This window comes from Musca autumnalis, unplaced genomic scaffold (genome assembly GCF_047663935.1).
Source record: "Musca autumnalis isolate F117 unplaced genomic scaffold, ASM4766393v1 scaffold_1, whole genome shotgun sequence".
In the NCBI taxonomy this organism is placed as follows: domain Eukaryota; kingdom Metazoa; phylum Arthropoda; class Insecta; order Diptera; family Muscidae; genus Musca; species Musca autumnalis.
Genome location: NW_027411644.1, coordinates 257,617,946 through 257,641,398, shown reverse-complemented (window position 1 = coordinate 257,641,398; position 23,453 = coordinate 257,617,946). Strand labels below are relative to the sequence as shown.

Here is a 23,453-nt window from a genome sequence, read left to right as displayed (position 1 = left end):
ATAGTACGGCTACACTAGAGTTTTTTTGCCGGGTTAACCCACTTCGATAGGATTTATTTGACGTTTGCGCTATGGAATTGACATTTGAAATCCAAACCCACTGGGTTAATCTGGCTAAGTGTAACCGGGGTGTAACAAAAGAACAACTGCCGAAATTTCCAGAAAAAGTCTACCAGTCGTAATTATTTCTTGTTCAAGAGATTAAGCATTAACTCCGAATTTCTTGAAAAAGATCCTGTAACTTGACCGCAGAACATCAATTACCAGGAAGGGTAAAGGATGTTAAACAATTTGAAAGTTGTGAACGACATAGCAGAGCAAGGAGTCGAGTTCATCACCAAGTAGTCATCTTTACCCAGATGTCTCCAAAATCACATTATGTCACTCCCTTAAATAAATTTAAATATGAACAAAATGTAAAAGACATTTGTTTTCTTCCCAAAAATTGATAATATGGGAAGAAATAAAAAATAATTTAAAAAATTAAGTTACAATGTTTTATTTATAAAAGCACTTAAAACGAGAACATAAGTCCCAATTTACATTAGGCGAGTTTACTTGCGGCAATTGTCAGTTTGACGGAGAGAGAGGTGAGGCATATGGTAACCCTTTGCCTCTCAACACCCTCTCTCACCAACAAACTGACAATTGCCGCAAGTAAACTCGCCTAATGTAAATTGGGACAAATTTTTAATGATTGATTCTCTCAAATAAAACGCTGGTGGTCGTTTAATATTACCCCCATTTTTAATTCAAATGCAAGCGTTTTATTTGAGAGATTTAATCATTAAAAATTATTTTCTAGTTTTAAGTGCATTTGTAAATAAAACACTGTAACTTATTTTTTAACTATTTTTTATTTTTAACTTTTCAGCATTTATTTATTTTTTTTGATCACTGGAAACCTCGTAGCAAAATTATAGCCAATTTAGGCCGAACAAACTTTAAAATACCTGAAATCGTGTTGTACCGTTATATAGAGGCTATACCAAAACCTCGACCTAACTCCAACATTTTTAGTGAGGAAGTTTCTGTACCATTGGGAACCCCAAATGCCAAGTTATAGAAAAATTCGGCCTAAAAATTTAAACAGAATCCTTAAAATACTTTAAATCGGATGGTACCGCTATATGGGGGCTCTAAGAAAAAAATGGACCCATATTGGTTTTGGTTTCATATTTATGTATTGTCGTCCAAGTCTGAAAATGTTTTAGTTCGATTGGTCAACTACAACTGTGTGGAAAATAAGTTACTAGATTTGATCTAAACAGACAAGTTAAATAATACACTGTAAAAAGGGCTTTTTCACATTAGACTCCATTTTCACCCTAAGGCGTTTTCAGGACATTGACTTTATTATCTTGAATTCAGTACTACTTAGGTATTTTGTTGTTCGGCAAGAAATATCAAGAAAAGTATGGCATTTAATTTAATGCATAACACGAGCAAATAGCTTTAACCGTTTTATAGATATGGGTCGTTGAAGTCGTCAAATAGCCAAAAAATGAAGATTTTTATAATTACGAGGCCCCAATGGCATGTCTTAACATATTCCAATGGTGTTTAAACTTTAACAATCTTAAAATCTAACCAAACTAACAACTTTAGGGGAGTGCCGCATAAAAAATTGAACATCGATGTTTCCCTTTGAGTTAAAACCAGACTAATGCAACAAATTAAGACAAAGAAAAGAATTTTACATAAAATATTTGACAATTTATTTATTTTTTTAATAAAAAAATGGTATTACAATAGACATAAAACCATATTTTTATATCCACACTGTGGTAAGGGGTCTCAATAGCACAATAATCTGCTAAAAAATCGTCGTTAAACTGCCAACTATCCTAATTTAGGACACTTTGAAGTTGTTTTGATGATTTTTTCCAACTTTAATTGTCAATTTTACGACTTTTATGACGATTTTCGGCCAAAAACTGTTTGCATATTTTGCATATTTTTTGCATATTCTGCATATTTTTTGCATATTTTGCATATTTTTTGCATATTTTGCATATTTTTGCATATTTTGCATATTTTTTGCATATTTTTTGCATATTTTGTGCATATGCAAAATATGCAAATATGCAAAATAAATACAAAATATGACCCTCCCATTGAATTTAGATTTCTTTGAAACGAATTTTGGTCCAATCAGAATCTTCGTATCTTTATTATTAAAAAATATGCAAATATGCAAAATCCGATGTCTAGTAATTAATGTAAGTGCTTTGAAAGTAACTTCAAATTTTTTCCGAACGTTTACACATGCAAGTGTCAGTTCGAAAAAATTGTAGTTTCGACTATAATATGTATACACAACTGTCTGCAAGTTACTTGCATGTGTAAACGGGGGGTTATATTTCAGATTTAAAGCACAATTCACAACATATTTTATTACTTTTTATTTTATTTCGTTTTAAAAAGATTGTTTTCAATCATAAACATAATGACTCTGGTATTGCCGCCTTTTCAATATTGTATAATCCCAGAGGGGAAATTATTTATCAACCTATATTTGCATGAAAAACATCAAAATTATGTCTTTACTAACCACTAATATATTGCAGCTACCAAGACGTATTATTTGTGTTTCCTAATCTTTTTGAAAATATGCATTAAATCTTTGCATTCTTAAAAGAAACAAAAATGTATATGGATTAAGAAATAGTCTCGGCAACTCTTTTTTCATTTTCGACATATCACTGGCAGCCAGTTCAAAATTTTACTGGCATGAAAAATCTAGTGCCAGTGGAGTCGACAATTCAAAAAATGTAATTGTGGTAGTAAAATATTGTGTATGTATTGATTTTTTCGAACTGTCACTGGCATGTGTAAAGGCAGGGTAACAACAAAACTACAGATACGCTGACTTTTTGCCACCCGCGCGAAACTCGCACAAAATGCCTAGTATACTAGAGACTCGATGGAGTAGGGCTTGAAAAGAAGAGATTGAGAAGTGATGGTAATAAAATTTTGGGTGAATGAAAAATTGTGAATGTTAAAAGTCGCCGCCTTTTGTCTCCAACAAATGGCACCTTTAAAGAAGAAGCCGGAGGTCTAACCTAGAGTTTTGAGGACCTTGTTAATAGGAACAGTTTTTAATCGTTTTAAACGACGTAGGAGGAAATATTGAGGTTGTTGAAAACTAAAGGCCTGGGTACATAAGCTGCCTTGCCTTGCTTTCGTGCTTCATATATGACATAATAAAAATAAAAGAAAAAAGGACGAGCAAATTTCGAACTGAATTGCCCTTCTCTTTTTTATTCTTTTATCAGTAGCAAGCAAGGTAAGCGAGACAGCTTATGTACCCAGGCCTTAATATATCGTCACCATAAATGCCCAAAGACGTGACTAATAAAGCCATAAGTTTACAGGAGAAGCAAAAAGGTTTTAAAATGAAAAGCTGGTTTATAGAATATCAATCTTATGAGGACGCGTATTTGGGGTCTTATCAATTATGTACGAATTGGAGTATGTAATGAAACCAAAACCGCGAAAATGTGAGGAGTTCAAGTGCCAAGCAATCGCGTGGTATCATTGGTGACCCGGTTCGTATGTTACAGCAAAAAATAACCCGGGTTTTTTATAATTTATTTATTTATTTTGTGTTTCTCCTGCACAACAAGACAAAAGTCTTATAAGTTACAGTACAGGATTGTAAATATAAGCACATATCCGTGTGTTAAAATAATTAAAAATTACATAATTTTACTATTATAATAAGGGTAAGAATTGGGGATATATAATTTCTTTTAAAACATTCCAAAAGTTTAAAATAGCTTCCTTTTGTAATTTTACCACTTTTTCTCGAAAAATGTTCTCTTACTTCAAAGGCGTAAAATTTGTATGTATATTAAAGCAGTTCACAGATTTTACGTTTTAAAGAGTAAAGTAAAAGACCAATTTCAAACTTTTTCTAAATGGTGTGAGATGTGTGTACCCAGCGAAAAGTTTGCCTCCAAAGAGGCAGTTAAATCATATGTACAAGTGATTTGGAAGTGCATCAAATTATGCATTTTCACTCATGATTTTTACAAGGGAGTGACCCCGGAAAGAGGCACTCCATTGCACCGCATTTTAACTGACCCTTTGGCATTGCATTTTAACTGAACCTTTGGCACTGCATTTTAACTGACCCTTTGGCATTGCATTTTAACTGACCCTTTGGGGTAGAATATGAGGCAGTCCAGAGCACGTGTTTTGAATAACAAAATAAAATGCATTTATTATATGTGTAAAACAAAAATATTGTTACGAATGTAACTGATAGGTTTAAGTTAGTTTAGTTTAATTTCCGTTAATTTAAAAATTTGAATTGTAACGTAAAGTTTTTATTACGCAGTTACTCTATTTAAGCAACAACAATTATCATGTAGAATTATCTTCATTATTCTAGATGTTCTTTACCTTTCATTAATGTGCTTTTATTTTGTTTGCCATAGTCATGTAATTATTGTTTAGTTTGTCACTTCTTTTCTTACATTCATTTGTTGTTGTAATTACGTCATTGATCATCCCCCATGTATGTATGTGAGTATGGTTGTTCGCTTAGTGCGAATGTGCGTCTGTGTGTTCGTTGTACAGATTCGAGGTGTTGCCATATGCTCTAGATATTTCTCGAACAGGGAGACTTTGGGATATAAATGCAGGGGAACTGGCAATGACGGAGTAGTTGTGTTTTAAGCGTTGAACTGAACAGATCGGTTAAAGAATAGCTGCGTGCTAACTAGAGACTTGCTGTGTGCTTAGTAATTAAAGTCGGTTCTGAATAAGTGTAATAAAGTAAATAAAGCATTGTAGAAACGTAATCTAAAACGAACCCTGTTTTATTTGGTACAAATCGTATCGGGGAATAAAACAACGTCTACACGGAGATTAGTTAAATCTAATTCCGTAACAATTGGTGTCAGAAGTGGGATTACGATAATCCTACAATGAAGATGAGGTTCAAGGATCTACGAAAGGAAGATTTGAAGAAGGAGCTAAGCAAGTTGGAGTTGTGTTCTACTGGCAACAAGGCCGAACTACAAAAACGCTTGTTGGAAGAGTTCGAGCGCCGTGGAATGAACATCGACGAATATGAGTTTGATATTAGAGATGAAACTTCAGACGCGGTTCCGAGTTATACGGAGGTTGCAAAAGTTATTGCAGTAACGTTGGCGAAGGAATTTAATAAGAGAATGGAAGAGGAATCTATTGCAATAAATGAAAGCTTCAAATGTCTGACGGAGGAATTCGACGAAAAATTGGAAGAATTAGAGGCAAAAATCAGCGAAAGACTCGATAATATTACGCAAGTTATTGGAAAGCGATTCGAGGTTATGGAAAACCATTTAAAGAAATTGGATAGGCAATTTCTGGCCCACGACGAGAAGATTGTGAATCTGGAAAAGAAAATGTCTGAACTGGAAATCAAAGGAGGAGTTATTGATAACACTCTGAAAATCAAGCCTCCTGAATTCGACGGATCTACACCGTTTGATGTCTTCAAATTACAATTCGAGGCGGTGTCTTCGAGGAATTCGTGGAACGACAACGACAAGGCGGTACGACTACTTATGGCATTGAAGGGCGGTGCTGCTGACGTATTACAGAATATTCCCGCCGCTTCTAGAAACAACTATGGAGATATAATTGCAGCTCTCGAACTAAAGTACGGTGGCGGACATAAGCAAGAGACAATGGTGAAACCTCAGGCTTGCAATGTGCGGAAGCTGGAAGTTGAGGACAACAATCCTCAGACCGTTGTCGAACTAATGAAAGATGCACTAATGCAGGTAATAGATAAAGTGAAACGAAGGGCTGGCAAAACGAGAAGGACTTGCTACAACTGTCGGAAAGCTGGACACATTGCACGAGAATGCAGATTGCAACGACCAAGGACCAGATCCGCCTCACCGCCTTTGAAAAGCGAAGACCAACTTGTGGCTAAGAATCCGAAAAATGAGACATCAGGTGAATCAAAAAAAGTAAATTCCGTCAATCACGAAGCGCCGCTGGCAGATGACGAAAACGATGGTCCCACAATCTCTATAGCCATAGTCCAGCAGGAGAATCACAACTTAACAGCTAAAGGCTTTATCAATGGTGCATTACGTACCTTGACATTGGACACCGGTGCAACAAAGTCCATTATTAGACCGGATTTGGTAAAAGGGAAGGTATTGCCGTTAAATGGAGTCAAATTGCGGACGGCCACAGGCGAGACTACAACGGTGCATGGAAAGGCCTACCAAAGGCTGAGCATGGGTAGAAAATCTGTAAATTTCGATTTTGTAGTGGCCGATATTATGGACGAAGTTATACTTGGTGTAGACTTCATGATTGCCTTCGATATAAACCTGGACATAAAGCACCGTGTGATGACTTGGTCCAATGTGGAAATACCGATTAATGTGGGCTACAAAGAGAAGAAAAGCATGGGTCGTCCTAGCGCAGAATCTGACGAAATCGCTGTAGATGTTCGTACGCTGAAGGTGGAAGCCGCCGACAAATGGCCCGTAGGAAAGTGGAAAAATCTCGCAACGAGGAGGAAAAAGCGAAGGTGTACGTCTAGGAAAGGTCCATCGAAAAACGGCCGTACGACAAGGAAGGACAAGTCCGAGGAAGACCATGTGGCACTTAGGAAGGTGACCACAAAGAAAGAAGGTATAACGTCAAGATTCCTGGAGAGAAAGCAACGTCGTCCAGAAGAGCAGAAGTCCAGAGCTGACGCAGTAGAGGGTACATCTAAATCGGTTGCCACCACTACGGAACGAGAATTGCGTCTAGTCAAGAGGAACAGGCTTAAGCGGGAGGCAGTGTTACCAATGCCCATAGCACCGAGAGGGAACTGTGCCTATTCGGGACGAACAGGCTTAAGCGGGAGGCAATGTTACGAATGTAACTGATAGGTTTAAGTTAGTTTAGTTTAATTTCCGTTAATTTAAAAATTTGAATTGTAACGTAAAGTTTTTATTACGCAGTTACTCTATTTAAGCAACAACAATTATCATGTAGAATTATCTTCATTATTCTAGATGTTCTTTACCTTTCATTAATGTGCTTTTATTTTGTTTGCCATAGTCATGTAATTATTGTTTAGTTTGTCACTTCTTTTCTTACATTCATTTGTTGTTGTAATTACGTCATTGATCATCCCCCATGTATGTATGTGAGTATGGTTGTTCGCTTAGTGCGAATGTGCGTCTGTGTGTTCGTTGTACAGATTCGAGGTGTTGCCATATGCTCTAGATATTTCTCGAACAGGGAGACTTTGGGATATAAATGCAGGGGAACTGGCAATGACGGAGTAGTTGTGTTTTAAGCGTTAATAAAGTAAATAAAGCATTGTAGAAACGTAATCTAAAACGAACCCTGTTTTATTTGGTACAAATCGTATCGGGGAATAAAACAACGTCTACACGGAGATTAGTTAAATCTAATTCCGTAACAATATTAATAACTTTATTAAATCAACACAAATTATGAAAATTCTCTATTGAATTCAATCGCAAACATGTGTGTTTCCTCCGCTCTTCATTTAATTCAAGCTTAAGTGCTTTTGCTTCATCTGCTAAATGGGTTTGATATTGTCTTCCCATCACCAGTTAAGATTTCGGCATTTACTCCAACAGCACTCCATTGGGAAATTTTCTTCTCGTCAGTTACCGGAAAAACGTTCACAAATTAAATATTATTTAGTTTGTATTAACAAATGTTTGGAAATGTTAACACGATTATCTCTTTTTGGAAATGTATTCCGCTGCCTGTAGAGATGTACAAACTGATTTATGTACATGTAGGGATCTCTAACAACTGCTAATAAAATGTAGTGAACGGAGTGCCTTTTTCACGACTCCGTTGCGCTGCATCCGGATGCTGTTAAATTGTGAGGAATTGGAGTGCCTTTTTCACGACTCCGTTGAACTGCCTCCGGATGTTGTTAAAATTTGACAAATGGATGTGATTCTTTGGATTGCATCCAAATGTGGTTAAAATGTGAGAAATGGAGTGCCTTTTTCACGACTCCGTTTGAACTGCATAAAAACATGCCGTGAAAGAACTAGTCTACATTGCACTACTTCCAATTTACTTTGCTGGGTATATCCATCATCCATACGTTCCTACCTCCACTAACTAAATCAATTCGTTTTCACAGCATTCAGCTTTCGTATACCTCATCCCATCTGTTGCTGCTGTAATGTAAACATAAACACACATGGTGATCAGCTGATTATTCATTTTTCCCATGAATTTTGTTTTGACTATTCATTTTTATCGGCCAATCTGTTTTCCCTTTTTATTCGTGTCGTTCGAAGAACTCCTTATTCACCAAAGTGAACCAATGTTTAGAAATAAGAGGAATAAGAAATAAGTAAGAAATCAAGTCAAGAATAGAAGATTTTACAATTAAAAAATAACACAAATAATTAATGAAATATTACCAACTATTTTGGCGGGAAGTGCAATACCACCACCAGCAAAACAATGAGTGAAGAGTTTCGTACTGTTACTCGTAAAAAATGGATTGCCCACAAAAGTATAAACAAAAGGATTCGCACAATATCGGACAAAGGATATGACAAGGATTTCCCCGAGATTGATGTGGACAAGTTCATGACGTGAGTAGCTTTTGTCAACAGATATAAAGTTTTTTTTTATTAAACTATTTTCCCAAAATCAGGAAACTCGACACCCTACGAGAACGTATGGAAGACAGTGATTATTTTACCCAGGCCATGGTTACACTTAAGGAATCTCTTACAAAGATCAGCACAAAATTAGAGGAAAATAACACGGCAGTTACACCCAAACGTTTGGTGTGTCTGGGTATTGGACCATTTACCCGAAATTTTCAAGCCCTACATCAATTGGCCTTTATTTTGTGTACCCAAAGCTATCTTAAAATAGAAGAAGCTATATATTTTGATCCAGTGTTTCGCCACAGTGAAAAAGAAATTCTCGCAAAACTAAACTGTCTAGTGATGACAGAAAATTGTGAAGGCAAATATGAAGCCGATGTCCGTACACTGTTTTACTTGCCCCACTGCCCCAATTGTTTAACCAACAATCTGCTGTGGAAAAATTGGCAACCCGATTTATTGTCGAATATAATTTTAATTAATAATAGCTTTGAAAGTTTATCCTGTTCAAAACCAGAACGTCTGCTGCGTTTAGATGCTGCTTATATACTCGATATAATGCCTCATGGTGAGGAACTGCCATTGGAGGATGATTATGAAGTACAAAATATTTTTAATGATTTATCAGTGCACATATTTCCGCCTAGCAGACTTAATAACATAGAGGATCGTGAATTTTGGACCAAAAAAGAAGAACCCAAATATTCTGGTGATGATGCTGAAATGATTTCGGCTGAAGCGTTTGCTAAATTAAGTATAGCTTAAGGTATAAAAAGGAAAATGACATATTATTTATAAAGTATAAAATACAAGTTTTTATTTTTTATTAACTCATTTTTTACAATGTACCTTGAAATACATTTGTTTTTAACAAAACTAAAAATTGGTATTTTCCATGGTGTATGCATTATTTGTTCAAATTTTCCATACTGTGAGATAAAGATCATAAATTCTATATACAAAGTTAAGTTCAATCCCACGAGAAACTAAATCAAAAACATTATTAACTTGAAAATCTACTTAAATTTTAATTACCTACAACTTGTTGATCTAACTCAATTTCCTTTTGTAAATTCTTCTCTTCAGAATTGTTGTTTAATTTTAATGCACGCCTTCTAGCTCTATTTGCCCTTTGGTTTTTCTTCTTATGAGCTCTATGCAATGCATTCAGTTTGTCTTTTTTCTTCGCATCCAATTTTTGTAATATCATCTTTCGATCATTAATCGGTTCATTGGATTTTTTGATCGGATTTCTTTTCATTTCCTTACCTTGGTCATTTTTATGCCTTGTTGACATGGGTCTAAAGATTCCAGGTATAAGTCTATGCTGAACATGCATTAGGCTACAAAGATTATCAGCTATGGGTAGGTAATTTTGTTGTGCCATAAACAACAGTTCGCTGGGTTCGGTTTTAAGCAATTGGTGGAGATTTATGGTATTTTGTGTAATTTCCTGTGATGGCTTGCAAAGCATAAATTTATCACGAAATTTGGGATTATAGCGAAGCATATAATGACCACAAGGCATTTGTTTCAACAGGCTAAGAAACTCATAGAGATTGCTAAGCAGCTGAGGCATTTGTATGTGATATATGGTGGATAATTGAAATTCCAGTTTCTCCAACGTTTGAGATTCTGCTAGCAATGTTTGAAAACTGTTTATATCCAAACGATGACAGGTACTGGATTTGTAGTTTAGCAATTTAAGTTTAAACCATTCCCGTAGTAGTTCATATTTGGTGTGAATTTCACAACCAAATGTGGGTTTGTATTCCAACTTAATGGATTGTTCGGCAAAATTTATTGGAACTATTGTATGGATGTGGTGTATCAAATCCTTATCTTTGGCCTGTAACTGCCATTTACAATAGGTTTGAGAAAATTTACAAGATTCTTCAGCTTGATATCTACATGATTCCATATACTCCTCTACAGTTTTGAGCACATAAGGTATGCCATCATTGCAAGAAGTTGTCACCTCATTATCTTGTTGAACATTAGTCTCTTCGCGGTAATTTTCTGTTCTAGAGAGATAGGCCATGGATGCCTGTTCAACAACCTGTTTCCAAGTATGCCAACCCATTTGCCGAGGAGGTAAAGGCAAATCCATAATTATACATTTTTGCTCTGAATCCTCCCCTTCTTTAGCTATAATGTCCAGCAACATTTCTGTAGGTAAATCCAAATAATCACCTGCTGTTAGCAGAAATAACAAAGAATCGAGGGGTATGAAATACAAAGGCGTTTCCTCAGTCTTTTCAATATTATTAACAAATTCACTTTTGGCGGAATCTTCTAATTGCTCCTTACTGGTTTCCGAATCACTGAAGTTTTGGAAAAAATTTTCTAAATTTCTTTTCACTTGTATCAAGTCCAAATTGGTTTTATTGGAGTTACCTTTTGGAGTATCTATAACTACTTCCACAATATCAGCCCACTGTTCCTTGATGGACTCCTTGCATACCCTCAAATGGGGTAAACCCAAATGTGTGTTATATGGCTCATCGTCATACTTCTTTAGCAGTCTCTCTGCCTTCCGTACATACCATTGCTTGTACAAATCCATTAGCAATCTTGCAGGTTTATATATAATCTCCCTATTCGACTGATTGTATTCATAAACAAATTTCTGGAACTCTTGTGTCTCCTTTAAGCGTTTATTTTCCATTTTATGCCATACTAAAAAATCAGCTTCCTCCAGCGCAGTGCCATCTTGGCGCGCCTTAACAACCTTCATTCCAATATGGTGTTGAGAATAATTCAAAGATGATGGTCGTGGCGAGTAAAATGCCTTGGTGTTAATATTTTTGGTGTAATCATATAGGAAGTTTGTCACCACTTTCTTATTGCGAGGATCAACAATTGTCACATTTTCAAAAGCCCGTTTATCGGCTAGTTGCTCAGGTTCCATAAAATGACTTTCGATTTCATGCAACAGTAAATAGACATTATCTTTGGGATCAGCAATAGACTTATTGAAATAGGTGTAACTGGGTTGATTACGAAATATAGAGTGGACACGTGGTCCGGAGTTCTCGTGCTCCATATTTCCTTGCCTTATCAATAGATATTTGTAAACGCCTGCAAACGAAGAACAAAGCTTATAGCACCAGATTTAATTGTGATTCACTTATATGTAGACCTTGTCTAACGTTTCCAATGGATCCGCTTAAATATTATTTCTTTTACGAAATAAAATTCAGCAGTTTCTTGATTTTGTTTACTTTGTTACGACTTTGCTTTAGTTAAATTTCTAAAGGCACACAGCGAAGAAGTTGTCACTGATAATTTCTCCAGACCAAAAGTGTTAATGAATTCTTTCACCAAATTACTACTACGTAGCAATTCAAATGAGTTTCTTATGGGAAGGTACTTGGGAAACGTAAAAATAATGTGATTTCCATCTTCTTCTATGAAGGTACAATCGATCCTCGCCAGGATGCCTGTCATGAACCTATCCTCTTCAAAATGTAAATATAAACAAATCGAAACACATGTTCGGCTAGAGTTGCCACATTGCTGTAAAAGACATACAACAAAAAACTACATTGGCAGTACCATGGCACAATAAGAAGGTACAGCGCCAAAAAAGCTGATTTTCAGACTAGTTGTCAAAAAGCATTTTTGTGAATAAAATCTCATACAAAATGTAAACAAGCAATTCACAGCACTGCATTATTGTGATCAAATTTGACGTTTGGTATGATTTGATGTAACACCTTCTTATTCCACCATGGGCAGTATCAAGATCTATTTAACAGGTCACGCAAGTAGCACTACAACAACTCTATTTTGGCCGAAATTTCTTCAATATGTCAAAATGTTTGTTTACGTTTTCATACAATTTATTCACAATAACAAAATATTTGACAGATTGAAACCAATCAGCTGGCCGTTTTACGCCACCTTATAATTTCATCATGGGCAGTACCATGATGAAATAATAAGGTGGTGTCAAATTTTTTGTTATTGTGAATTAAGTGTATGAAACAAACATTTTGACAGCTTGAAGAATTTTCGGTCAAATCAGAGTTGTATTTGTGCTCTTTACGTGACCTGTTAAATAGATCTTGGGCAGTACTAACGAATAGTAAATAGGCACGTTCCTTACGTGCAAGAATCTTCAAGTTTTGCCACTTTTTACTCGGAAAGCCTTCCCTTGAAGGCAAAACCTAAATTATTGCGTGTTGTTACTATTTTTGCCACTTCTACTATTTTTTGAAGTAAAGGAACAGACTAAATGTATACATCATGGTTTAATAAGAAAGGTTAGCCAAAGCTTTATGTCAATTTAAATTTTTTTATTCGAGTATGCCTAAAACTTCAAAACAATATAAACAAACTGTGTATGTGTGTGTGGTGTTTGAATAATATGCCAAACAATTTTAAAAACAATAGAATTCAATGATTTTTAAAATTGTTTTTAGACCATTTGTATGGAAGAAATTGGTGAGATTTGCATTGAAACAATCAGTTTATCATATTCACAACTCGATTATGTGGAGAAAACTTAACTCTTCATTCATTTTTCGCGTTTTTTATAAAATGCTCAAAAAATACATTGTAAACAACCCCACTTGTTGCTTTTATTTTGAAGTTTTAGGAATTCAGGAAAAACAAGGGTTCTATAGATTTTTTTCATTTAAATCTACCTCTTTACTTATACCATGGTATACATATCATGGCACAATCGATTTGCACCAAGATCTATTTACCAGGTCACGTAAGTAGCACAACAACAACTCTATTTTGGCCGAAAATTCTTCAATATGTCAAAATGTTTGTTTACGTTTTCATACAATTTATTCACAATAACAAACAAATTGACAGATTGAAACCAATCAGCTGGCCGTTTTACGCCACCTTTATGATTTCATCATGATTTGCACTGATACCACGCACAATAATAAGGTACAGCGCCAAAAACAGCTGATTTTCAGACTAGTTGTCAAAATGCATTATTGTGAATAAAATCTCATACAAAATGTAAACAAGTAATTTACAGCAATGCCTTATTGTGATCAAATTTGAGGTTGGGTATGATTTGATGTAACACCTTCTTATTCCACCATGATTGATACATACTTATAAAGTCGGAGGTTGTTACAACAGATTGGATGTAATCGGCTAATCTCTTTCATCTTGCGACATGGCAATAATAAGGTACAGCGACAAAAACAGCTGATCTTCATACCAGTTGTCAAAAATCATTATTGTGAATAAAATCACATACAAAATGGAAACAAGCAATTCACAGTAATTATATCTTATTCCACCATGCCTTGTGAATAGCAACGCAGTGGTAGGTATAAAGGCCTGCGTACATAAGCTGCTTTGCCTGATTGCCTTGCTTTGCTGCTTCAATAAAAAAATAAAAGAACAAAGAAGGCCGACCCAATTTCCAACTGATGGCAACCCAGTTCGAAATTTCGTCTTTATTCTATTATTTTTATTACGTCAGAAATGAAGCAGGTAAGCAAGGCAATCAGGCAAAGCAGCTTATGTACGCAGGCCTTTAGCTGTGTCTGGTTACCCTAAAATTTGTAACAATTTGTACCAATTGTTGCTGGAAGTCGTCTGTTAACACAAAAAACCAGCAAAAGAGAGCGATTCGAGAGAGACATTTTGACAGTTCTTTCACTGAAGGCCTGCGTACATAAGCTGCCTTGCCTGCTTACCTTGCTTACTTCTGATAAAAGAATAAAAAAGAAAAGGGCAACCCAGTTCGAAATTTCCTCTGCCTTCTTTATTCTTTTATTTTTATTATGTCAAAAATGAAGCAGGAAAGCAAGGCAATCAGGCAGAGCAGCTTATGTACGCAGGCCTTGAGAGCTTGCAAATTCTTGCTGGACAAATTTCTTCTAGCAAGCACTTGCAAGCTCTTCTTCTTCCTGAAAACAATCAATCAGCCGTTTTTAGTTTTTTTGTTGATTTATGTTTGTGAACATTAAAAACAATTTTATTGTGGAAATAACACAGTCTACATGGCAGAATAAGAAGGTAATCTCATTTGAAAAAAACCGTCCCTGAGCTGCCAAATACAACCATGCATTCGAAACAATATGAAATTTGTTGTTGTATTGTATGTCAATTACAACAAAACAACATATTGTTTGTTTACGTTTTATTTTTATTTTTATTGGAATAAATTTTTTAATATTTCGCGAAAATGTGTGAAAAGTTCACTTTTTCGGTATTCTATTGGTCCATAGAGAACGTTTCTGCGGTTGGAGAATAAAATAAGTTCGTAATTTTTAGGTTTCTCGGTCCTCTTAACGTTAAAAGAGATCTAAATTGAATGTTATTGCATTCTTATTCGTGCTATAGACAAATTAGGAAAATACAAATAAAAAAAAGAGCATTTGCTTGCAGGCAGTGTGCAAGATTTCTATTCGCCCTGATCTCGGCAACGATATCCCATATGACTGCCAGCGAAATGCCGGTAAGTAAATGTTTGGAGCGAAGATGAATGGGTTTATATTTTGATATTGAATGTGTGCTGCTTGTTACATGTCACCAAACCTCTGCTGAATCTTGCCCTGCTCGTCGTGCTGCTGATGGTTTTCATCGTGTCTGTGGTGGCGGTATTCATCGGTTTGGTCAGGTGCTTTTGGTAACACGTGCCGTGATGGTCGCCTCTACTACGACTTTTCGCAGTTAGAACAGGAAGGTCAATATACGCAACGCCGCTACGATCTACCTATTTACTTGGTGGCGTGTATGCATTTCCTTTGTAAAAAGGTTGGAAATACCAAACAAGCTGTTTGTTTTCCTCAGGCGCTTGAAGATCTGGACTGACATGCAAAAGACATACAAATCCCAACAATTCCGTGTTGGTCATGGTACCATACGCGACCGCCGTGAACCTCACATCGAATACCACAAAGATGAAGATTTTCTTGCAAATATGGTTCCACCTAGAAGAAGAATACAACCTTCCTCATCCGAAGATGACTAACACCAATTTGTATCGCTTCGTGACACACGCAAGGAGGTCTTCGGTCGTGTTCGTCTCTCAAGGTTGAATCCTTATGCTGAAAAGCATGTCACAGCCAAGGCTGTCGCTAAAAAGAACAAAGTAGAATTGGCTAAGAACCACTTTTGTGTTGCTACCACTAAAGCTGCCAACCGCGCTAAAACGCTACAGAACACGTGAACCTAGAAATCTTATAAAATCGGTGTATTGTACTATTTTTATTCTACAAAATGTATTATCTTTTATAATATTTAAGTAGCCGTATCTGTTTACAGCATAGATTTCTTAGGAAAACGACATCTATGTATGTATGTTTCGTCTTTACATAAATAAAAACTTCCCAAGGAAAAAATATATAATGTAGTCATTATACACGTTATTATATATTTTTTTATTTAGGGAGTCATTTCCATATTTATCGTGCCAAACATCCATTTTAGAGTCACCGTATGATTATTTGAGATGTGGGTCATTGTGTCAGGAAGCAATGACTTGCCCATGTTTGGCAGAAATATTCCGATGTGTAAAGGTTGGACCAGCCATTTATATTGGTCGCTGTAGGAGGTTTTTGAACAAATATATCTGAAGGCATAGAGTTGATCACGAAACACATCATATCACTGTTAACCATAAAGAATTTCAAACCAGGCACTCGAAGGACTGAATCGATATAGTCCATGCTTGATATATGTATGTATGTCTGGAAAAAAATTATTCATCACATAATTTTTAGGCTAAATCAGTTGATCCCTTCATAAGTCATCTTACGCCCCAAATCTTTGAACTTTTATGGAGGATGTACCGGAAGAAAGGACCGCCCCATTCTCGAAATAGATTAATATTTTGAGAAAATGTCCAGGCCAATATTTGGACCACATCATCTGATCCGTTCGAAAATTATCCTTTAGACGGGCGGACAGGCAGGGCAAAATCACCAAATTGTCTGAAAACTTAAAAAATTTAAATTAAATTAGTTTGGAATTTGAAATGTAAATAAACCTGGCATATGTATGTATGTTTTAACATATACATTCAAAGTTTGTCAAACTCTTGTTGGCAATGAAGCGACGACAGAGCGAATACAACTCTGTGAGCTCTGAACGTGAGGTTACCTTGTATCATTGTATCATGCACAGTCTAATTGTATTGTTTTATGGAGAACAAATGTGTAAAGGGGAAAAATACTTTTTTGTTTCATTTTCTTTTTTATTATTAATAAAATACAACGTGTTTGCCTCCTTTGTTGGCGGACAAATTTTTCTGTTTTGGCAAGTCAGCTGATTGCTTGCTCGTTTTTGCTGGGAAGGTGTCTGTTTACTTTTTAAAATTTTCTAGCAAAAGAGAATAAAAACCCCTTACTCTCTGAGAAAGTTCTTGCTGGACAATTCTTGCTGGGAAAGTAACCAGACAGACTTATTGTTCTGATTGGGAATGTATAGCCGGAAGCAAAATTCGAATTTTAGACTTTTCAATTTGCGGCTTCGGAGCATGGTAGAACAAGAAAAGGTAGCAGCAATACCCAGCTGACTGAACTGGGTTGTAGTGTTAGTGTCAAATTTCATATGACATTTTATACATTTATTTCTATTTCGATGTACATTAGGAACATATATTTTTTAAGAAAAAAAATATATCATTTGGAAAAAACCATTTCCCAGAAAGACTTCTTCATATCAATGATATGTAACCTCCTCCAAGTTCGAACGATAAGCCGCGCAGTAAATACCCGCTTGTAGAGGCGATACAACGTTTGTTAATATGTGAGTTATTTTGCGAGCGACCCCAAACTTTTCTGCAAGAATTCTACTTTCTGCGAGAATTTATGCATTTAGTGGAATGATGTGGAACCATAAAAATTGAAAATGTAACGAATTTTCATTCATGTTTTCCAAAATATTCAACCAAATGTGAAAAATTATTAGTTTTTTAAATTCCAATAATTTATAGACATTTCCATGTTTTATTTACAAATACAACTGGCAGTAACGTTACAAACAAAAACAAATTCCTTTGTGGTTGTTGTTCGAGTTGTATTTGTTGTAGTATTAACTTTACCTTATGCCGGGCATACACTATGGGCATGCAGGACAGCAACCGATGAACCCTTGCGTAAGTGTGTGATTGAATAGTGTGTGGCATTCCTTCAATCTATATTGCAAAAATGATGAATTTTCCTCCAGAACTCGATTTTGGGTTGAAGTTTTCCAAATTTTTCATTTCCTCACAAATAATATTTGTTGTTTTCAAAAATTATTTGTTGGTTACTTGGAAAATAAGCAAAATTCATCGGATTGAAAGGGGTTCATTTACAAAATCAAAACTATTTTGATTTCAATCCTGCCAAAACTACTCCCAAATACATTGACAAAAACTTCAAAATTTACTAATACTATTACAAATGCTGTCGTGCATGCCCATAGTGTATGCCCGGCATTATATTTGTTCTACCATGGCTTCGGAGCAAGTTGAATGTAGTGGCTGGATTTGAAACTTTTTCCACAAAAAGTTTTCAATAATTAATTTTTTGTCGAAAATAGCCGGCCTTTGGCCGGGATTTAAGACTTTCTCCTATGGACAGATACTAAACAATTACTTTTTTTGTCAAAAATCATATGGTTTTTTCGGAACTTTCGAAACCTATATCTCGGTAAATACGGATTTCCCATGCATGATATAAATATTGGCGTAATCAGCATTCCAAGACCTACCTGTGTACAGAATTTCAAAACTTTCTGAGTCCAGCCACTACATTCATCTTATGCTTCTGCCAATTCAACTAAAGGGAAAAATGTCACATTTTTTCTACATGGCGCCATGATTGCGGTCATTTGTTCTTCGTTACGTCAACTTTACGAACGTAAATAACTACCTCTCACGCATTTAGCGTAGGTTGCTCTTTTAGTGAACATATGATTTTCTTGTAGTATTTGTTTATGCCCCGGTCGGTTCGCGTTCTTATTATCCCAGTTTTCGTGTAAAAAGTGTTTTTCTCTACTAAAACCACAAATACTTAAATTTTGTTTTTATAACAAAAAACTTTGCCTTGTGTAAAGGCGCTCGAGAGTTCAGAAAAAAAAATAACAAAAAACTAAAGTGAAAAATGACTGATGGTTTGTTGTTGATACCATTTTTTGTGCCAAATTATTAAATATTTTATTATTTGCAGAGGAAATTATCAAAAAGCGTCTCCTTATTGATGGAGATGGTACTGGTGATGATAGGCGTCTGAATATGCTGCTCAAACAATTCCTGAAATGGATGTATTCCAAGAATGATTCACCGGAAAATAAGTGAGTCTGCATTTTTGATTTATTTTTATCATTTTTTCCAAATCATTTGCTTGCTTTATAAAAACGGTATATATGGGACATCACTTGCTCATCCATTTGTGGAAGATTTATTCTCCCAAACACCCCATGTATTACTTTATCTGTTGGGGAAGTTTGGGGTTTGGGATCCATGCAATAGCGTGGAATGTAACTGCGTTTTCTGGCATAATCATTTTTAAATTTATCCATGATGAACACAGTGGGTCAAAGGTCTCCGAATGAAGCAGCCAACAGTGTTGTAACACCTTGCATTCGCTGCCTCAATTACGACGGTAAAAGTTTCTTCACGGCCAAGTCCATACTTCTTGAGAAAACAGCCGAAAGTTGTAAAAATCTCCTATGGCACTATATGTAGTGGCTAGAGAGTACAATAACTCTGACAAACCGATTTGGTCCATCATTTGGTCTTCGTCATACTTTGTCCAAACTTAGTTTAATTTCGAAGATAGGCAATATCGGTCCCCAACTTCTGATACCTCCCCCCAATTATTAAAATTTTTTACTAGGATGGTACGTACGATAATTCTTGAACGTTGCAACAATTTGGTCCGAAATTTGGATTTCCTCATATTTTGTCCAAATTTAGATGTACTTCTTAAACGGTCGATATTGGTCTTCTCCTTACGATTCCTCCTCCACAAAAGTTCAACATTTTTGATCAAGTACAGTTTAGGGTCTGCGAGAAGATTCTTTGAAAATGTATACCGATTCTATTTCTTGTGGTCCTGTTTACAGCGATATATTATGTTTTTCGTGGGCAAGTCCATGGTTCCTGACAAAGTGGTCAAAACCTTTATACGCTAACCCATTGAAATGACTGGAGGGCGCATTATCTATCGAAAAGAAATGACTCCCAAAAATTACCTCCTCCGCAACACTTTTTAGCTTGATCCTAATCCAGATTTTTGTCGGCAAGTTGAAGTGCCCATAAAAGGCCACAAAATTCTGAAATTATGAGGTTTTCCTTTTTTCCGTTTTGGGAAAAGGAATTTTGTTTTTTAGCCGGTACTCAATCTGTCCGTAGAAGAAAGTTTCAATTCACATTGAAAAGTGCAGTGCGTCATGCGGGCCTGTGTCGCATGCTGGGCAGATGTTTTGCACGGTTTCATCGATTCTTGCTCTATAGGAATTCAGAGGGCTTCACCATCCCGAGTTTAGTTGAGCCAAAACTACTCTGGTTTGTCGGGATGCTCTCCGAGGACCACATTCACACGATATTTGTTTATGGCATCTGCGACTGCATTCGTATGAATGCTATTTAAACCTTCTTGATAGGCTTGTTGATCTAGGAGTTCTATCTTGTAACGTTGGACATCCCTTTCTAGATTATGAAAATCCCTCCAACATATGCTGATAGCATTGCTCTCACGGTAACTCCTGAGCGTCAGTTGATTTGTATTCCTGCATGAAACTAGGCGTTCTTAGATCGAGTTCCATACTAGAGTACTTTTATGAAATTGCAGTTGTGGGGAACTCGATCTACGAACCCCTAGTTTCATTAACGCATACAAATCAACTGTCGACGTTTTCGAAGTCGGCCAAAGCATGTCAATGTGTTGTTGTACTGGAAGAATCCTTGTCTCCTCATGTAGATGGTTCATAGGAGACATGATGAGACACCCTGTTGCAGTTATCAGGGCTGCATACTGACAGGTTTAATATTTATTCATCGCGTTGCAGTTATATTTATGGACCAAACTGGCACCGCATAGCGTACCACAGACCGACCTATCGCGTTAAACGTGGTCAAAAAGGTTTCATTATCTCCAAGTGCTGCGGCTAGGGACTTGAGGACCTTGTTCTAATATCTCTGCTTGTCGCATATAGCTTTGGCATGTGCGGACGACGTGAACATGATGTCGAATGTGACCCCTGGAATTTTGGGATAGTTTTCCGTTCTCACCTCTGTCGTCCATCTGGTGAACACAGTGGCCGTAGATTTAATGGCGTATATTTGCATATTCCTTGTGTGGAACAATATGGTAAGATCAGTCAAATAGGAGCTCATCCTTTTACAAATGACATAAGGGATGGTACTTGAAGCCAAGATCGTACCCATCACCTTACCTTGGGGAATTCAAGGTTTCACTATGCGGGCATGGACTTCCTCTGGCACTTTTATTGGACTGCTCCATGTCCTAAACAGAGTGGAGTGTTTGACAGCCTCAACGGCTTTTGATAAGACAAGCGCCGCGACCACCGTTCTGTCACACGGCTTGCTCTGGATGAGTCCTCGACTAATACGCATTGAGATGGCGTACACCGCTGTTGTCGTGCTGTACTACTTACGTAACCCATGCTAATGATCGGTAAATGGATAGCTATTTCTGACGCTGGGGAGGTCTTAAGCATCAACGGTATTTACTACGGGCGACAAACCCGAAATCGGTCTGTATGATTCATCTTTTCTGGCATCCTTGCATGGCTTCAGTAGCGGGACCACCCTGCCCATTTTTCAGACTTAGGGAACGATGTGGGTGGCTAGCGACAGGTTGAGAACTTTTGTGATATACTCGACTCCCGGCTCTTGCTGAACCATGGGCATTCCATAAGGGGCTTAGGGTGACTGGAGTCCTATCCTCCTTCTTTACAGGTTTCGAGAGTGACTTAACCGTTGTATACAATTAAGTTATTCCGGCTTCAATGTTGCAACTCTTCAGATGATTTAACCATTTGTTAACTTCCAGTGTCAGCTCCTTGACTCTGGCGTCTCTGGAGTTGGCTCGACGAAGCTCATAACTATCGTTTGCTAAATCCATCGCCTCTGCTTGGAAATTTGATCTCCTTTCGGGCATTCATCAAAACGTCTCTGCAGCAGTGATGGTGTCTCGGAACTTCTTTTCTGCTACCCGAACATCTGAAGGATAGGGCCGATATTTGAAGCGGTGAAACTAGGCCAATTAGTTTTCCCATGATTGATGAAAGTGCGGCGCTCAGAGGGGGGGTCTGCTGATGGAGACAGATAACACTATACCCCTCAGATCCTTGTCGAGGATCGAAACCCTCAACTCATAATGAGCATTAAAGTCTCCCAAGAAAAGACGGTTATGACCTTCCAATAGCTATTTATCGGCGGGATTTATACGTTAGGCAAATTCAATTTGGCAGTTCCACACCTGACTGCTACCCCATACATTCCATGGCTCATGCGACATAGGTATGTATTGAGCAGACTGGTGCAATTGGAAAGTTATTTTTGATTTCGTGTACATTCAAAATCTGGTCTATGGCGGATGATCAAATTATTTCAATGACCTAACATATGGTCACACAATATTTTCACACATGTCTGTTTTTAGTTACTTCTGTACTTTGGTCTGTTTTGTTCACAATGGACCTCAAGGTCTCCGAGTGGAGTGGCTGCCATCACAGCATCCTAAACCTAACCTAGTCTGTTTCCAAAGACTCTTAATTTGTTTTTGTTTTTCTTGATATTTATTCTTCTCCCCCTTTCTCCAGATAATACATATTAAAAATATTTCAAAACAACGTTACATAGTGGTGAAGGGTTCCAAATACCATACCATAGCTTCTAGGCCAAATAGGATAAAACCATTTTCATGTTTCTTTTTAATTCATTAATTTCATTCCTCTAACCATCATACAATACGGCTAAGTCCAAACTCTTTCTGTAATAACACCAATTTTTACACCTCCCTTTCCCAAATAATTCTTTAGCCAAATAATCTATGACCGCTTAATGGCTCAATTGGCCCAGTGTCAGTTTGCTGCAGCCAAAACTGAACGTACCAGTCAAATGATTGACAAAGAGCTGGAAAACTATCAACAACTCTCTCAAACCATTGAGAAAAATATCGAAGCTGCCAAACAAGAAATCGAGGAAAGTAAAAAAGAATTAGTGACGGCCAAACAAATACGTAAAAATAAAATGGAATATGATCAATTGGCCAAGGTGATTAAACAACAACCGGATCGCAAAGAAACCCAAAAACACATTGAACTGCTGCAAAAAGAATTGGCTGAATTAAATGAAAAGAAAATGAAGTTGGAGCGGAAATTTGAGAAGAGGCAAAAAGACTTTTCAGTTTTGATGTATGCAGTACGAGAGCTGGAAGCTCAACTGGCCGAAGATAGTTCTAGTGAGGAAGAGACAAGTAAAAGTGATGATGAAGAAATTGTTGGCTCTGGATCGAATAAAACAAATGTTATTAATTTAACATTGCTGGATGGTTTAAGTGATGATGAAATGGAATCAGGTTCTCAATCGGGAAAAACAGGACGTCGTCGTGGTTTTATGGAACGTGATATTGTGGAGAAAATCGAAATCAAAGATGAAGATGATGCCAAGAGTATTAAAGAACCCATGTCCGTAGATGAAGATGTTGTACTGGAGCTGAGTATAGATAAAGATGATAATGATGTAAAAATGGACGAAGTTGTTCTATCATCTTAGGCTATTGTGCGCATTTACAAACTAATTTTTTATATAATTTTAGTATGTACTATTTAGTTTTATAAGATAAAATAATATCAATAAAACAAAGTGAAAATAATTTTAAA

General features: G+C 36.6%; 3 protein-coding genes across 5 annotated transcripts; 2 read left to right on the top strand and 1 right to left on the bottom strand.

Moving 5' to 3' along the window:
* Nucleotides 1–8,318: 8,318 nt before the first annotated feature.
* On the top strand, nt 8,319–9,510 carry LOC141389427 (SRR1-like protein). The gene is made up of 2 exons (XM_073960888.1): nt 8,319–8,606; nt 8,669–9,510. Exons 1-2 carry the CDS (start codon nt 8,473–8,475, stop codon nt 9,390–9,392), a joined length of 858 nt encoding a protein of 285 aa, XP_073816989.1. The 5' UTR covers nt 8,319–8,472; the 3' UTR covers nt 9,393–9,510.
* Nucleotides 9,419–12,109, bottom strand: Ice2 (Interacts with the C terminus of ELL 2). Of its 2 annotated transcripts, none has more exons than XM_073960887.1 (2): nt 11,770–12,109; nt 9,419–11,708 (listed from the first exon to the last, which is right to left on the bottom strand). In XM_073960887.1, the coding sequence occupies exon 2, from the start codon at nt 11,671–11,673 to the stop codon at nt 9,655–9,657; it is 2,019 nt and encodes a 672-aa protein (XP_073816988.1). In that variant the 5' UTR covers nt 11,674–11,708; nt 11,770–12,109; the 3' UTR covers nt 9,419–9,654. The 2 variants fall into 2 exon arrangements, with proteins under 2 accessions (XP_073816988.1, XP_073816987.1); XM_073960886.1 differs by having other exon boundaries at nt 12,001–12,099.
* Nucleotides 12,110–18,525: 6,416 nt separating this feature from the next.
* On the top strand, nt 18,526–23,453 carry thoc7 (THO complex subunit 7). Of its 2 annotated transcripts, XM_073964129.1 has the most exons (4): nt 18,601–18,641; nt 18,694–18,713; nt 18,770–18,893; nt 22,611–23,453. In XM_073964129.1, exons 2-4 carry the CDS (start codon nt 18,704–18,706, stop codon nt 23,344–23,346), a joined length of 870 nt encoding a protein of 289 aa, XP_073820230.1. In that variant the 5' UTR covers nt 18,601–18,641; nt 18,694–18,703; the 3' UTR covers nt 23,347–23,453. The 2 variants fall into 2 exon arrangements, with proteins under 2 accessions (XP_073820229.1, XP_073820230.1); XM_073964128.1 differs by having other exon boundaries at nt 18,526–18,713.